This window comes from Lycorma delicatula, chromosome 8, assembly GCF_047948215.1.
Source record: "Lycorma delicatula isolate Av1 chromosome 8, ASM4794821v1, whole genome shotgun sequence".
Classification (NCBI taxonomy): Eukaryota; Metazoa; Arthropoda; class Insecta; order Hemiptera; family Fulgoridae; genus Lycorma; species Lycorma delicatula.
In genome coordinates, this window is record NC_134462.1 from 44,415,074 (window position 1) to 44,432,543 (window position 17,470).

The following is a 17,470-nucleotide window of genomic DNA, read 5'->3' on the forward strand; positions in this document are numbered from 1 at the left end:
TTTCTTAATAGATGGCAGCATCCATAATTTTTCAAAAAACAAGGGTCCTATTAAATTGTCACCTTGAAACTTCACACTATACTCCTATTTTTTGTGGGTGTAGGGGAGATTCAATTCAAAGAAAATGTGTAGATTTTCAGTACCCCAGGGTTGATAGTTGTGACTTAACATATCCACCAAGGTGAAATCACACTTCATATGTAAAAACCCTTTTATACAACAACAATTTTGATGCATGTAAGGTGCCTGAAGTTGACACCAATCAGACTTGCTTTCTCTAATGATGCAGTGTGTTTGTAAAATAAAAGTGGAGTTTTAAATGGTTATAGTTTTGGAACAAAGCATTGTAGACTATACGTTAAATGAAAGAGAAACATTCCAAGTTTCTTACCTGTTCTTTGGGCTATGCAAGAAACTTGTTCAAGTGCTTCAATCATTTTATCAGACACTGATGGCCATTCTGGATGTGTTTGCTTCAGTATGCTGGCTGTTTCTTCGAGTTGCTTGTCAATACGTGTAACTGACTCAAACAAAGTAAGCCACAACAAACATTGAACCTTCCTCTGCACCGCAAACATGATGACTAACGTGCATGGAGTGCTTGTGTGTACTGGAAACACAACGCACATGCACTAGCTTTTGTGCACATAAATTTAGAGTGTTTCTCTTTCATTTAACGTACAGTTCATCTCTCTACTATGCTTTGTTTCTAAGTTAACCATTTAAAACCCCACTTATTTTACTGACACTCTGTATTGCAGTTTGGTGCTAAACATTTTTTGTAGTTTTTTTTAATGAAATTTTTCATACATTAATCAGTGTAATCAAGATTTTTTTTCATTTAAAATTAATTTTTATATTTGAAAGTTTTTTCAATGGTTTTTTTTCTATTTGGTTTTTCTTTAGTATTGAAAAAAATTTATTTATATTTTTTTTTATCACTTTTTATTGTTGAATATTTGTTCTGAAATTTATTTTTTTAACTTAATTCATTTTGTCATTAGGACATGAAAATAAAATCCTCATAGTGGGATAAGTAGCCAAATGAAAAAGTGTTCAAAAGAAAGTTTAAGTTCATCAATTCATATGAAAAAGTGAAAATATGCATTTTTCATTATTTATAATATTAGTATAGTTTTCTAATATATTACTTTAACTATTTTCCTTCTAGTCTTTTTTTTTATAAATTACTCGTAATAGCCCCAGCTATTTCATGTGTGACCTAAAACCCAGCACATTTCCGGTCAGTTCGGACATTCTGCAAAAAAAAATCATATTTCAATTATTAATGAATCAATTTCAATTTTCTTTTTTTTTAAATGCTTGTAATGAATCTCCCTAAATTATAATTTATAAATTAGTAATGATGCACAGATAGAAAAATAAATATTTAAAAAAAAATACCTACCAAAAAAATTTCTCTTTCTAGCTGCCATTAATAGTCACGCATAAAAAAATCCTAGCCAAGTATAATGAATTCTTGAAAATGTACACTTGAACAAAATTTCATGTATTTATCTGTATAAATAACTCTGCTTCCATGTGTTTATGGTTTAAGTGCTGAAAATTTTCTCTCTTAAATTAGTGTCACAAAAACTATATTTTTATTGGTAGTTCCAGTCCAAATGTTCCAAAATTATATTTTAAGAAAATAATAAATTATGATAATCATTAGAGAGTAATAAAGAATATCAAGGTTGGGATAACACTTTTATCGACCTTTTTTTAAGTTTTGCACACTTGTATGTTGATTCTTTTTTCTTTTATCACCACTTCTATTGCTAGCAGCACTGCATACACAGCAGTTTTCCTCCCTTCCATCATCTAAAAATTATAGAAGTTTTCTAAAATTTAATTGTTTTATGATCTTTGAGATATTGATATAACATTTGGTCTCTTACATCAATGCCACCCATATAATCATACTGTCATTGTACTTATTGGTAACAAACATTCTACTACACCTTCTTTTAGACCTTTTCTCAGTGAAAGCCCAGTGCATCAGTCAACAGCTGAAGCACTGGTTTCTTATTACTTTTTCTTTGCCTGTATCATCATTAGTCCTAGTCCTAGTATCATCATTGTCCTAATTTTTTCTCACCAACTTTTTACTGTCCTTTCACTTGATTAGGAGTACCTCTCCTGTTCATCTGAAAGGTTTCAGTTAAAAATGTACACTTTGAATCCAGATCTTTGGTAAGTTTACAGAAGAAAGAAGTTCTCTAGAATCAAATGGTACCCTTTATTTAAGTAGCAACCGACTTCCATAAGTTTTATAACTATGGTGTAAGGAAGTCCTTCATCTGCAGCTTGTTTTTTGTCAGGACCTTATGCACCTTGGTTCGCAAAAAATTTAAATAGTAATAAGAAACAGCATCACAAACCATCCAAAGATTTATACCAAATCTTTTGCATTTGTTAGGCATAATTGCACTGATGGATTGTGTGATTTAGTAGGAATTGTACTTTCATCTACTGAAAAATATTTTCATGGTGTATAATAATGTTTGGAAACTATTTGCATGGTCATAGACCTGTTGAATTTGTATATGTGGTTGTAATGGGATTTGTAAGGCTTTGGAAGGTTTGTGGTGTCAACTATGTGAAAAAATCTCAAAATGATTTGAAAACTGTTCCTGTTACAACATTTTGCCAAATCATGGACTGCACTGGTTTTTATTGGTGCACCAATAACTGTTAAGGTGGGTTTCTTGTAAGTCCCATATTTATAAGGACGGTTATGATCGCTTGCATTTCTGCAATTGTAACACTTGTCCACTATGTGAGGTTATTTCTTCCTGTTTCCAAACTTTTAAAATTAGCATCTGATATAATTTTGTCAGCGAACATATTAGTGTACTTTACCATCATTTCTAACAGTGGAATAGTGAAGAATAATTTGAAATATGCAACTGCAGATTAGTTACAGTAGGACCATGTTTGATTCCAGGTAATTCAGAAAAAAATTTGATGATGAAAACCTGGATCATTATCCTCAGAAACTTCTTCCCATTCATAAGATGACGAGTCACTGATATTGTGACTATGACTTGTTACTTTACCGCAAGGCCAACTGCTAGGCCTAGACCTGCTAGTCACAGTAGTTGAAAGACTACTATCACTTTCATCTGATTCTTGTGAGAGTAATGGAATATTAGTTTGCTACTGTTTACATCATAGCTAACATCAGATAAAATGTCAAAATCATCTTCTACAATTTGTCTCACAGCAGTGTCACTAAGTGGTGAATGTGAGCAACTCATTAAAAAACTCAATTATTTTACAAACACAAGGCACTAAAACTTAAAACAAAATGTAAACACGATCTGCCTTAACCTCAATTTACAACTACGTAAATACACTTGAAAAACATATGATTCACTGCCCACCAAATCATCATTGATATATAAACATATAAATAGATGAATGTTACTAAATGATATGTTTATTAAAAAGAACATGACTTTCTGAGTATTTTGGTATTGCATAACAGGAAAATCAAGTATTATTTATACAAGAATAATTTTAAAACTAGGCGTTGGGTTTTTACGCATCATCGCTACCAAGTCCTGAAAGTCAGACTTTGGGATTCAAAGGGTTAATGAATTGCATTCTATCAGTAGAATGTTGAAATTTTGTTGTTAAAATTTAATTAAAATTTTTATGTACTCTTGAGTTTGTTTGCACATATTTTAGCTTCTTTTTCTTTTAAATTAATTTTATTTGCTAATTGAGACAGGAAATATCTGCTTTTACTATTTTAAAATTCTAATTAAGCATTTGTTAATTTGGAGATAGTAAAAAAAGCAAAAAGTGAAGCAATGTTTTAACTAATTTTAATGAACCTTTTAATATTTTATTAATACAGGTTTTATTAATTTTTTTAATATAAGCAGTCAGTACTTTTCTATGTATACGTGTATGTTTTAATTGTTTAGTAGATTATTGTTCTAAGCTTGCTACTTGAAGTTTAGTTTGAAATGTTTTTCACTAAAAATATTTATTTTTTAGTTACTTATTTTTAGTTAATATACTTTTAGGAATACCATCAGAGTTGATGGGGTTTTAATTTTTATTATTTCAAGCTCTAGAGACTGAAGAACAAAGAACACCTAATCTTATGAAAATTAATTGGGTGGCTGACAATGAAGAAGAGTTATCACATGAGAATCAGTTAATAATTTGAGGATGACAAACAGGAGAGATAAGGTGTCCATCCATCTAACATATTTCTGCAAAAACAAGTTTATCATTGGTTGTAAAATAATTTTTTTGTATTGGCTTTTAGTCATATGACTTACAACCATTTATTGTGACGTATACAGTAGAAATAAGTTTTATATTTAAATTTCTTTAATCTTTTATTTTTAAAATAATTATTTCAAAAAATATATTTGCTTTAATTTGTGTCCCTTGAAATCTTGTATTAAAATAGTTGAAATATATTGCTGAAAGTAGAAATCATGAAAAACTGTTCTCACAAGAAAAATAAAGAAACTGCTCCTTATTGAAATCTTTAAAAAAATTCTGTCAAAATTGTTTAAATTTCTTTATGTTTTAATTTGAATTCTTTTCTAAAAAGGCTACCTCGGGTATTAAATCATAAATAATGTAGTTTTGCAGAAGGGAGGGTGGAACCCTTCTTCTTTCAATAAAATTATGAAATCGTCAAAGGTGTTTTGTTTTGTCATGATTCCATTTGAATCGTGGAGTTTCCAGTCATTGAAACCATCATTGGAGTTTCCAGTTGAATAATTTGCCCAATCAATTTAGAATTACATGCATTAGGGATTCACATATACCAGTATCACCATTAATTTCTTGGATGGTCAGCTCTCATACTTAAGTCCATTTTCTTCTTTCAATAATGCATTGTATCTTATTAATAATCTGCTAGAATGTTAATTATTTTCTGCTGAAGTTTGGCTGATTTTTAGATGGTTATACTATTAGCTTATTTTTATATCTCAGCTTTAGCATAAAGTGCTTGCAAAACTTATTTAGAAATAGTTTTAGCTTTTATATCACTGAGGTTTTGGCAAAACTTTATAGATTCTACATGTTTTGTTATATGCAAATAATTTACATAATGATATTATGATAAGAAAATTGTGCTTAAAGACTGTAAAGCATTGTCAGAGGTATCAATCAAAGAGATATCTTCTTGCAAGAACAAAATTTGAGTTAGGCTTATGATAGAAAACTGCAATAATGAAGGCTAAATTTAAAATTCTAAGAATACATTAGATATTGGTCCCCTAGGAGATTCAACAGTAAAGTTTCTACTTTATTGTTGGTAAAGTATGTTTCCTGACTAAATTGGGAAACATAGATTTTTTCTACGTTTTGTTTTTAGTAAACTAATTTTGTGATAAGTTTCATTGTTTCTTCTAGAAACAATGAAACACACAGAACACATTTTTCTGTGTGTAAATGATGGAAATTAGTTATAGTTAAATTAGTTAGTTATAGTCTTTAAAAATCAGTTTATAAATGTCAATTTTTTAACGGATTTTTCACTTTTATTTTAGCATTTCCTGGAGAATTTCTTCACACATTCACTTTTTGCTAAAGTTTTCTGTCATAAGAACCCTAAATATTACTCTTTCTCTTAAATTTTGTTTATAACAGGAAATATTTTTTTGATTGGTTTATGATTTATGCTATACAAAAGGAATTTTCAAATTTAAATTATTATTGAATTATGCATCAAATAAAAGAAAAAGAGATCCCTAAGGTTTATACTGTATCTCATGTGTTGGAACAAAATAACTTGTTTTACTTGTTAGTTACTAATAAGTAATAAGTAAGTATGTTTCATTTGATAAATATAAGTGTACAAGTTTGTTCGTGAGTGGAATATTGAATTATTATTTAATTTCTTGTGTGTATAAGAGGATGTGAAACTATCAGGAATTTATGAAAGACGTAAAAGACAGGTGAATAAAAACGTTAACATTAGCATCTATAAATTAAGTAAAGGTTTTTAAGATGCCAAAAATGTGTTGAGAAAAAGTTAGATTCTCAATATCCATTTGTTAAAAGAAAATTTGTTGGACTTATTCAAAATACAATCAACTCTCAATTATCCACGATAATAACCAGGAAGAGGTTTACAGATAATCCAAAATCTCGATTTGATTCAAAAATAATATTTAATAAAATAAAAGTTAAAGTGACCTAATACTTTACTGCAGTTGAGTATTTACATGCACTGTTATTAAGGTATAACAGTAAATAATAAAATAAAATACAGTATACTACACTTCATTATTATATACATGGTAAAAGTAATATCCAGAAGTTTATTTAAAATACATATTATCATATAACAGATTTTCACTATCACTAATACTGTATGTAAATAGATTGTACATACAGTAGTGTATATACTGCATAATGCATTAATAATCACTTATTAAAACTAGTAGCTAATAAGAAAAAAAATACATTATTCAAAAAAATGTATAAATTGTATATTTTACTCTTCATATATTTTAAAATAAAATGCGATTGATTGTTGTCTTAGTAAATGTAAACAATTTCTTTTAATTGAACTTTGTAGTTTGCATGGTGTAATAATATTGCACAGTAAACTATCATCTTATCATATCAACAATAAAACACAGTAAGCATTTCTATTTGAATGTTTGAGAATATAGTACATGTTTTTATTTGTTCTAGGAAGGATCATTTATATTGTTTTTTTATCAGATTATGTTTTAGGACATTTTGAAAAAAATTGATAAATTTGATGTGCAATGACAGTATAGTTGTAATCAGTTTTGAAACTTTGCATAGATGAATTTTCAAACTGTGAAATGGTAATAAGGTGTTTCTAAAATCCAAGAAATCAAAAACGTTTTTGCTATGTTAAAATTTTATGTGAACTTTCAGATAAAAATATAGTAAGTTATATGTTTTTATTAATGTTTTGTTCATAGTAGTGCCTAAATAGCTATTAACAGTCATGTCTTATTTTAGACTGCTGAAACGTTGAAGGTTAAAGGTTTAGCGGAAATGCCTGAACATAATATATCTCTTAGCTCATCTCTTGATAAGAATTCAGAATCCTCACCGGCACCCTCACCATCAATGTTAAGGCGGAAACGTCTTCGTAAGTCTTCTACTGGGTCTGGTTCAGGATCAACAGAACAGACTACTACTGGTGGTAGTGAGGAAACGGTCAGTTTTTTCTTTATGTTTTGGTGATGTTACATGTGTAATGTTTAATAAAAAGCTGATCAATATAAAATGTGAATAACTGTTTGTTTTTATGAGTAAATTTTATTAATATAAAATATGTTTTATTTTACTATACAGTACATTTCTGAATTATAAATATTTGAATCTTTTAATGAAAAAATAGATTCATTTCTATTCGTGTTTGGTCGAGGTAGAATTGGAATCATCTAGGAAGATTCCACCTTTTGTACCTGTTGTTGCTGATCTCTAGATTATATCTGCAAACATAGCTTTTCATTACTATTCTTGACTTAGAAAGACAATTTTAACAATGTTAGATCTAATAAATGACAAAACTTGTTGAATAAACCTGCAATTTTATAAATATTTTAACTTCCGTATGGTCTGGTTGTAAAGGTTGTCTGTCCAACTTTAGTAACATTTTCAGGTGAAAACTATATTTATCATTTTAAACTGAAAAAAACATTATTTAAATTAAGTTAAAAATGGATTGTCGTAACTTGTTTATTCTGAAATATTTAGTTTGTAAATTAACTTTGTCAATCACAAGCACCTTGTTTTATACTTATAGTTTAAGTTGCTGATGGCTTATGAAGCCAGTGATGCTGCTTATTTTTGTATATCATACCATTCTCATATATAAAATGGTTAATGCAAACTTTGAATTTCATTGTCTTAATAATAATTTATCATGTTGTAATTTGTAATGTATCAGCATAGAGGAAAAATCTTCAGTTCTATGTACTATGTGTTTTAAAGCACACTTATTTTATGAAATACAGTTTAATTTATAATGAAATGAAGACTTAATTATTTATTTGAATAATTTATGAAGTATATAGAAAGAAATTGTGGACTTCCGCAAAGGAGACAAAAATAAATGATCAAGTAAACTGTGGGTGATTAGGTAGTGATATTGATGAGATTAACTATGTTTTTCATTCTCTTTTGGGATTTCAAGATTTTTATGAACAGGATATGAAAGAGTGTGATACTGTCAATGCTGAAATAGTAGAGGTATGCTTGTAAGTAAAGAGTGGTTACATAATAAAGATTTCAAAGAGACTATTGTTAACACTGGGCCTGCTCTCACCGTTCGTTCATTTTGTTCGAAATTCACCATGTTGTTATGAATTTTAATTTAAATCATGTCTGAGGCAAATACTTTTGATTCAAAAAGTGGAAGATCTTGCAATAGTATATCATTAAAAAACCTTAAAACTTTAAAAAAAATGTTTTATCAAAGCAGTTCAACTGTGGTGGCCATTTTTGTTATGGTGTGCACACCTGTTTTTGTGATTGTATTCATGGAAAATATCATAGCTAAAAATCTATTTGTCCTGGAAGGATGAAACAAAAAGCAATTTAATCATATTTTCTCAAGGTAAGAGATTGGTCCTGTGGTTTATTAACCTATCTCTCTTATTTCTATGAGAAAATTACCAAATAAAGATAAACATGAAAAACAGTGAAATTTCACTTTTGGTAATTTTTTTCAAGAGGCTGGGATGGCATACACAGTTTGAATTATTTTTTTATATGTAGATATATGTTAGTACTTTTACCATAAATAATATTAATGGTGATGTACTTACCCTTAAATTTTTATGAATTTTTGAAAACTCAAGTTTTTAAAAAAAAGAAGAAATTTTGGATTCAAGTAACTCTGATGGGGATTGTTGTAAAAATCTCAAATCTGCCCAACTTGCAGTGTTTTCGTAGATGTTTATGGCAAATAAAACCTTTTCTTGTGTATTGTACTAATAAAAAAGTTACAACCTCCCAAAAATCATGAAAAACCTGTTAAAAGTGATAACATTTTGACTCACTGTAAGTGCTCTAAGGGGATTTCTTGCCTTCTTTGTACTTTAATTTTTTTATATTTAGCCCCTATGTTGTTGAAATTGATGTTTTCAATATTTTTAAAATAGTTTTTTAAATTATTAATGATAGGTCATAATTTAATGATAACTTAACCAATACCAGTAACCTAATACAATTTTGATTCAAAGATGCTTGTAAAACTTACCCGTACTGAGATCTCGATGAGTAGCCCACATCTTTTTTCAAGAATTTATTTTTATTTTTATTTTGGTTTATTTTTGTAATTGCTATTGAAGAAAAAATAAATTTGATAATTTATCAAATTTAATTTAAAATTAAAATTAATTTATTTAAATTTCATTTTGGGATAGCAAAATTCTAATTATTCTTCAATGAAATAGCCTGTTTTTGTAGCAATGAAAGTTTGTTATTTAGTGTGGTTAACTAACACAGCTGTGATATCTCTTCTGATAATTCTCTTGAAATTGTGTGAGAATGACCCATCACTGTCATTAGTGCAGATCAGTATCCACACTTGGTCTTGTTGAGATTTTTGAAATGATGTATATGGTCCAGCTGAGTGGAAAAAATGAACCTTCACATTGTCATCTTCGAGGATAATATCTACCACTTCTCCTATCCATCACTGATCGTCGTACACACAAGCAAGTCTTTTTCCTTAAGTGAAAGTGGTACAATACTTGACGCATGATGGTCTTCATAGTCCTTGGAGTCTGAAGTAAAGTAAAATTTTAAATGCTTTCTGACACAGGAACATACTTGCGGTAGCTTCTAGTTCCCACAACTATTTCACAGCAGTCAAAATGGTTTTTCAGATTTCTGAAATTTTAGCTGTCTCATCCAGTTTGATAAAAAAAATAGTTGATGTTTTTCAGCTTGTGATTACAAAATGAATATATTTCATTAAACAGTGTCTGACTGTTTAATGGCCTTTGCAGACTTGCCTTTGCCACCTCTCGTTTTGTTATTCCTTCCACAGCATCTCAGGCATTTTTCCACGGGATGATTCAAAGAAGTGCCATTCAGGCACTTTTGACTTGGCTGTTGACCCAATGGAAGCTTTGTATCTTATCTTGAACAAGAAATTGAAAATTTTCTGCAAAGCCTGCCATCACCAAACATTCTTCTTTACCTAATTCTGATTTTTTCTTCTTGAAAAACTTTGCTTGAGATTTTGACGTGAAACTGTGAGTTTTCAGCTTTTCCAATTTTTCCACTAATGATTTGAAAACTCATCTTTGGTCTGAAGAACAGTAATCATCTCTGCCCTATCAGCTGTTACCCACTGTTTGTACATTATTGTATCTGGCAACATATCATACTCTTCGGAAAAGTTGAGCATGTCAAAAACTGCCTGCTTACCTGGACTTTTGGTGCACATATTCATCATACAGCTGCAGTTATCCTTGTCAAAATCAAAGATGTCTACTTAGTCCTTATAATCAACATTAAATTTGAGACCATCAATCATGAGTTTAATATTCTGATGGTGGGGGCAGACACAAACTTATGAGTGTCAGATGGACCAGCCAAGATAACCATTTAGGATAGAGTTAGCAGAACTTTGATCTTCCAATCTTTTCCTCAGGGTTTACACTCAGGTGCTTTTGCTTATGCACTTTGACACCAACACGTGTGCTAACACAATCCTTTTTACCAGGACACAGCCTGCTATTACAGTCATCTTCATAAAATAACACAACTTTTGTAATTGTATCATTACTAATTCCTGTCTTTTACCTAACTCCAGTAGAATGCCTTGTTCATTAACTAATTCTCTAGTAAGTTTAACCAAATGCTTAGACACATTGAACTCTGACAATATTTTAGATCTTGTCCAAGATTGGGGAAGTAAACTGATAATTTTAACCTTATCTTCTTTAGAAGCAAGAACTCATTTTTCTTTTAGTTTTAAGATAAGATCATCATTTTCATGTAAAGAAGATTGAGCTGGATTTTCATTTTCAGAAACTTTTTGAGTCAAAACACTGTCGAAGATCTTTTTTAATTTTTCAGATATTTAATTATTTTAAATTTGAATGTTGATTGCCTTTGATCATCCGTGCTTAATTTTTTTCAATTTTGATGGAGGTGATGCTGCTACAAGCAGCATACAATTGTTCAATATTATGATGTAGGTCAATGCATTGCTCTTGGTCTTCACATTCATATAGTTCTTCGTTCTGCTGAGAAAAAAAAACTTGAAACAGTTTCCAGGAACTAAATTTAAATTTGAGCTTTAAATACTTGCTCTAATGTTAGCTTAAAAGCTTGCTCTAATGTTGTTTGTCTTAAGTTTTCTTAACTGTTTTTTTATGAGTTCTTAAAGAGTCACAACAGAACTGTCTATACAGGTGACTGAATTTTGACAAAACCTTTTTTTCATGATATTTACAAATACTAGTGACAACTGAATTAACATGTATAAAAATAAGTTGTTGGTTTTCATCACGAAATTCACTAATTTTAGTGAGTTCTTTTGGCACTGAACCATACACTGTTTTATGACACTCTTAGTTTACATAAATTCCTATGGAACATCGTTCTTCCATTGTTTTATGTGAAATTACTTGAAAATAATGTAAAAATTTAACTGATTTTAAAATTTACAAATGTAATATTATTAAGTAAAACTTATTTATTTAATTAACACTTCCAAACACAGGATGAAATTTGAGACACTCGCATGTGAATAGGTCCTGATTAATATCAAACTGACCAGTGTGTAACTGCAAAGCTAATTGATGCAGCAAGCATAAATGAGCATGTTGCAACATGAATCCTCCTGACAACTGGAAATGACTTCAAGCGCCTGTTATAACATGAACTTTGCAGTTGAATGGTTCAAACGAGTCTTTCAACTACAGAAATAAGTATAAAGATATTAAAGTGCCAAGAAGACAAGAACCCATTGAAGCATTTAATAATGAGTCATTGCTTTTAACAGGTTTTTGATGATTTTTATGAGGGTATAACGTTTTTATTAGTACAATACACAAGAAACGTTTTTATTAAACATCTATAAAAACACTGTTAGTTGTGCAAATTTAAGATTTTTATCACCAGCCCCATCAGAATTATTTGAAGCCAAAATCTGAATTTTTTTTAAAACTTTTCAAAAATTTAGGGGTAATATTAATGGTGATATCCATTAATATTATTAATGGTAAAACTACTAACATATACGTATAAAAAAATAATTCAAACTGTGTATACCATTCGTGCCTCTTAAAAAAAATTACCAAAAATGAAATTTCACTGTTTTTAATGTTCAACTTTATTGGTAATTTTCTTATAGAACGAAGAGAGATAAGTAAATAAATCACTGGACCAATCTTTTACCTTGAGAAATATGAATAAACTGCTTTTTGTTTCATCCTTCCAGGACCAATACTTTTTTAGTTTTTTTGTAAACACTCGTAATCATAAAAATATGGTTGTGCACCATAACAAAAATGGCCACCACAGGTAAACTGCTTAAATAAAAAATAAAAATAAAAAAAATAAATAGTTTTAAGGTCCTGGGATATGTGGGAAACAAGTGGGTAAGTTTCAATTTTTTTGAATTTGTCAAGCAACCACCCATGGGTCACTTCATGTAGATTGTCACTTCATTTTTTTAATAGTGTACTGTACATGATTTCTAATTTTTTTTTACTAAGCAGTTCATATTCTGCATATTTTTCTTCCACACAGTGAAACTGATAAACTCAGCTCATGCATTGCATCTATTAATTTTAATGTTAGATCATAATGGCTGTTTTTACAGTTTAAATCCGAACTCAATAATCCGAAATAAAACAATTATTGATATTGTGTTGTGTATGAACTTAGCTATAAAAAAATTATGCGCAGAATAAATTAGTGATTTGCCACAGCAGTTTTATGATCTCAGTATATAACAGAGATTTTTTTATGCACTTTCTGATTCAATAAATCCTTTATATTCATGATATTTTTTAAGAAAAAAAATGTAATGTGTCAAAGAAAATAAATGGCACATAACCTTTTACAGTTAACAGATGGTGTATGAAGTTACTTGTTCAAATATATTGTACAGTGACTTATATATTTGTGTATTCTGTTCCAGAAACAAGCAGTTATACTAGTTCTGTGTGTTAACTTATAATTACTACCTTCCTCAAAAGCGGCTGTGTATAATGCTACCCATCTTACTAATACCTATCTTCTACATTAGCACATTCATATTAAACCTACAGAGTTTTATAACACAAAATATAACTACAACACAAATATAACTACAACACAAATATTTATAATTGTGTTTACATCATGAAATTCAATTAATGTGTTAGTAATGTTATAGTTAGTATAATTATAATGTAGATGCTTATCTAGTTTTTAGCTTTCAGTTTTTTTTTTTTTGTAAAATATTATGTAAAATGCTTTTCACATTTTTTTAATTTTATACAGGCTATTTATTTATTTCAGCTTATTTAAAAATTCTGTAAACAGTGAACTTTATGAAATAATTTCTATTTTGAAAAATACAGTTTTGGCCAGATGAGTCTTCATTGATGAAGATACTTCCTTGTATTTCTTACAAACATAAGAATTAAAAAAGATTTTTAATGAAAAACTTCACTAAAATTTATAAAGTAAACAGGATAAATAAGAAGTTGATCTAGTAGAAAGATAACCCTCTTTTCAAAATAAATAAATGCAACTAAATTTTATTATGAATAAACCAAAGTAGTAAGGTATTAGTAAGTGAATAAATACATTATAAATTAACTCTAGTTTTAAAAACACATACATATTATTCTTGTTATAATAATTTATAAACCAGAACTGTTGTTGTAACAATAAGTTGGTTTAGTTAACAACATATTATGATAAATATAACATAAAAAATCCAAACTCTCTCCTTGAATTAAATAAACAAATTAAAAAAAATAGTTTTAAGGTCCTGAGACGACATGTAGGAAACAAGTGGATAAGTTTCAGTTTTTTTTTAATTGGTCAAGCAACCAGCCTTGGGTCACTTCAAATGGATTGACCCATTTACAACGCTTTTAAAACATTTTTTAATAGTGTACTGTACTTGATTTTTATTTTTTTTTTAATTAAGCAATTCCTATTCTGCATATTTTTCTTCCACACAGTGAAATTTTATAAACTCAGCTCATGCATTGCTGCTATTAATTTTAATGTTAGATCATAATACTTAGTTTTACAGTTTAAATCAGAAATCAGTAAACAGTAATCCAAAATAAAACAATTATTGATATTCTATTGTATACGAACTTAGCTATAAAAAAGTATAATTATGAATGAGTAAAATATCACTCATCTGATTGAGAAATATCAATTTTTTTTTACTAAAAAGAATATCATTAAAATGAAAGGTTCTGTGCTTAAAATCATATTTAACTTTACTGAGGTCAAAATTGGATCTTTCTGAGTGCTGTATTGTAACAGCAAAAGAATAATGTGATTTTCCCATCCATAGTTTATAGGATGAGCAATATTTGAGATCTCAGTATAGTGGGTGTCACATGGAAGAAGGATTCTCCTTGCATGCATATAGTGAAAATTCTTTAGGTTTGTGGGTATAGGAGCAAATGTGTTAAATTTTAAGTATTTATGTGTGGATGATTCATTTACAATAAAATCCTACTATTGTCTGTGATCTCAGAATAAATATAAAATGAAGTCTGTATTTAAGATAGTTTAAAGCTGGTTATGTACAGATGATTTGCAACAAGTTCTTTTCTGTATTGTTCCATTACCAATCTGTAAAATAATTCTGCAGTTAGTTTTTCCATTTACTATTGTGTATCATTCTAATAAAGAAGTTTGGTTGCTGCGCATGTCTGTAGCATAATTTTAACTGCCAAGATTCTGCTTATGTTATAGGTGCTGCTTTTCATGTATTTGTTTACTTGTTCAGGTTCAGTCTTTTTCAACAGTAAATATTCTTAAATTTAAAAAAAAAAGATAATATAAAATATAATTTAAAATGATTATATAAAATTATAAATTACATATTATAAATGATATATAGTTTATCAAAATTATATTGATCTGTTGTATGTATATTGGTGGAAAATTGTGTGTGTTTATTAATTTTTTTGTTAAGTGTGTGTTAATGTACTTATTTATATTTATATTAGTAGGACTAATTTGAAAATAATTATAAGTAAAATAAAGACTATAAGGTGTGGAAAAAAAATAATAATGAGAAATTAAATTTTAGGATAGGGGAACACAATATTTTAGACAAGGGAGAATTTTGTTATTCATCACTTAGAAATATTTGTGTACAGTTTAAAACTTTGTTTTAGTGAAACATTGGGCAGTAGAAAAAGCAGAAGCAAAATAATATAGCTCTTGAAGTAGTCAGGAGGATGTTGAAAATTAGGTAGGCTGATACTTAAACAAATTGAATGAGGTCTTATTAAGCGAATAGGTGAGGAGAAAAGCTTGTGATCAAATCTTGTAAAGAGATGAAATAGGTTGGTTGGACATATATTATGACAGACAGGTTTAGTTAATTTTATAGGGAAAATGTGTGAAAGCTTAAAACTATATAGGAAGGCAGAGATTAGATGATAAAAAATAAATAACTGAGGATATAGGTTAGAGTAAATGCATTGAGGTTAAAAGCACAGAACAGAAAGAGATGGAGAAAAGCTTTGGACCAGTTAAAATGACTGAAAACAAAAAAAATATAGAAAGGAAATTAAATCTATATTTAAAAAGTTAATTACCTGATTTTTAACCCCTTGACCATAACGAAATTGAAAAGGGGGTAAAGTGTTTCACCTATGCGTTGTATGTTCACATTTTTGTCGGTACCTATTGCAGCTTTTAACTTGGTTCTTTCATGTTTAAATTCTTGACATGATTCTTGGTTTAAATTATTTGTCATGTTCCCCCAAAGGTTTTGATCCATAAATCTCATAAACTTTTGTACAATTTTTAATTTTCTTTAAATTCTGTTTTTTTATTTCATTTTTTTTAATGTTGGGGATTTTTTAACATTTTTAATTTTGTACTTGCTATATTATTTTTATTTGTGTTGTATTGACTAGGTTGGTAGTGGTGCTGCTTCTCCTAATCCAAATTCATCTCTTAAAATGGAGCCACATAGTGAAGCTGAAGGTTCATTAAGAAATGAACCTAGCACTGAATCAGAACCAGGATTTGCCTCACAGGAAAGTGTCGATGATGAACCTACCCCTGTAAGTGAAAAAGATGTAACTTATTTCAGTTTTTGGTTATTGTTATAATATATTAGTATTTATTTTGTTTCATAAAAAAAAATCTATAAAGTAAATTTAATTTGTATTTAAATATGTTCAAATTTCTGTCGCAGAAGAAAGTAGTTTTAACTGGTTTCAGTATTAAATTTTTTATTATTAAACATTACTTATCTGATATCTTTGAAGATATCAGATATCTTTAAAGAATCTTTAATCGTGTAAGTTTCTAACTGAATTTTGTGCTATACAATCAGTCCTCACTGGAAGGTTTACTAATCCCACCATCTCTGCTCTAGCATACATATGCTTCATCTCATCTATCTGGGTTATAATGTGTTTATCTTATGATGTTCTAAATAATTTAATTTTAGGTTTCTATTTAATAAAAGCTGTGTGTCCTTCAGCCATATATAGGCTTTCTCCTGCAGAGATTTTCTAAGGCTGATTATATTAAAATCTAAACAAGAGTGCTAAGTAATCTATTAAATTTATAATCAATTATAAATTTTACTTATTGCATTTATAAACTTAGTTCCCTATACTTACTGTTTATTTTGCAGCATTGTGATATTAGATGGTATAATTAATACTAGAACTTCAAAAAAAAAGAATGTTTACAATTTGTTTTTTTTATTATAAAGCAACAAGTATTTTTTAATATAAGAAGAATTCTTTTTAATTTTATAAGAATGTCTATAAAATAATTTGATGATTTGTTAAATAAATTAGTTCATCAAAAAGTGGCAGGGATATGAATTCTAGAACTAGCATTAGTACTGAAAAATAAAAAGTGATGCAGCCAGCCTGTCGCTCTGTGCATCACTCATGTTATTTTGATTATTCATTCCAAAAATCAAAATCTTAGCTTATAAACAAACATCTGATGGTTGTAACCAAAGTTTTGTGCTACATTGTTCTGTATCCACATTCATACAATAATTTGTGATCACTTATACTTGCATGTTTGCTTGTTTTCTACCTGTTTGATAAAAATTCTGTTTTTAATTTGATAAACATGATTGTAGTCATCTTAAACAAAATAACAAGCTTTAGCATGAGATAATGTTATAGATTATTGAGCTAGTTTTCTTCTTTATCACTATTTCCACTTTTGTTTTCATGATTGCCATTTTTAGTTTTATTTCCTTAATTAGATTGTTTTTAATATAAATATTATAAAACCATTTTTT

General features: G+C 28.6%; 1 protein-coding gene across 2 annotated transcripts in view; it reads left to right on the forward strand.

Moving 5' to 3' along the window:
- The window catches only part of LOC142328784 (uncharacterized), an 85,580-nt gene that overhangs the window by 17,167 nt on the left and 50,943 nt on the right, over nucleotides 1-17,470 (forward strand). For both annotated transcript variants that reach the window (XM_075372814.1, XM_075372813.1), the window contains exons 4-5: nucleotides 6,985-7,185; nucleotides 16,110-16,259. In XM_075372814.1, the coding sequence (XP_075228929.1) occupies nucleotides 6,985-7,185; nucleotides 16,110-16,259 (351 nt within the window). The remainder of the gene's footprint in view (nucleotides 1-6,984; nucleotides 7,186-16,109; nucleotides 16,260-17,470) is intronic.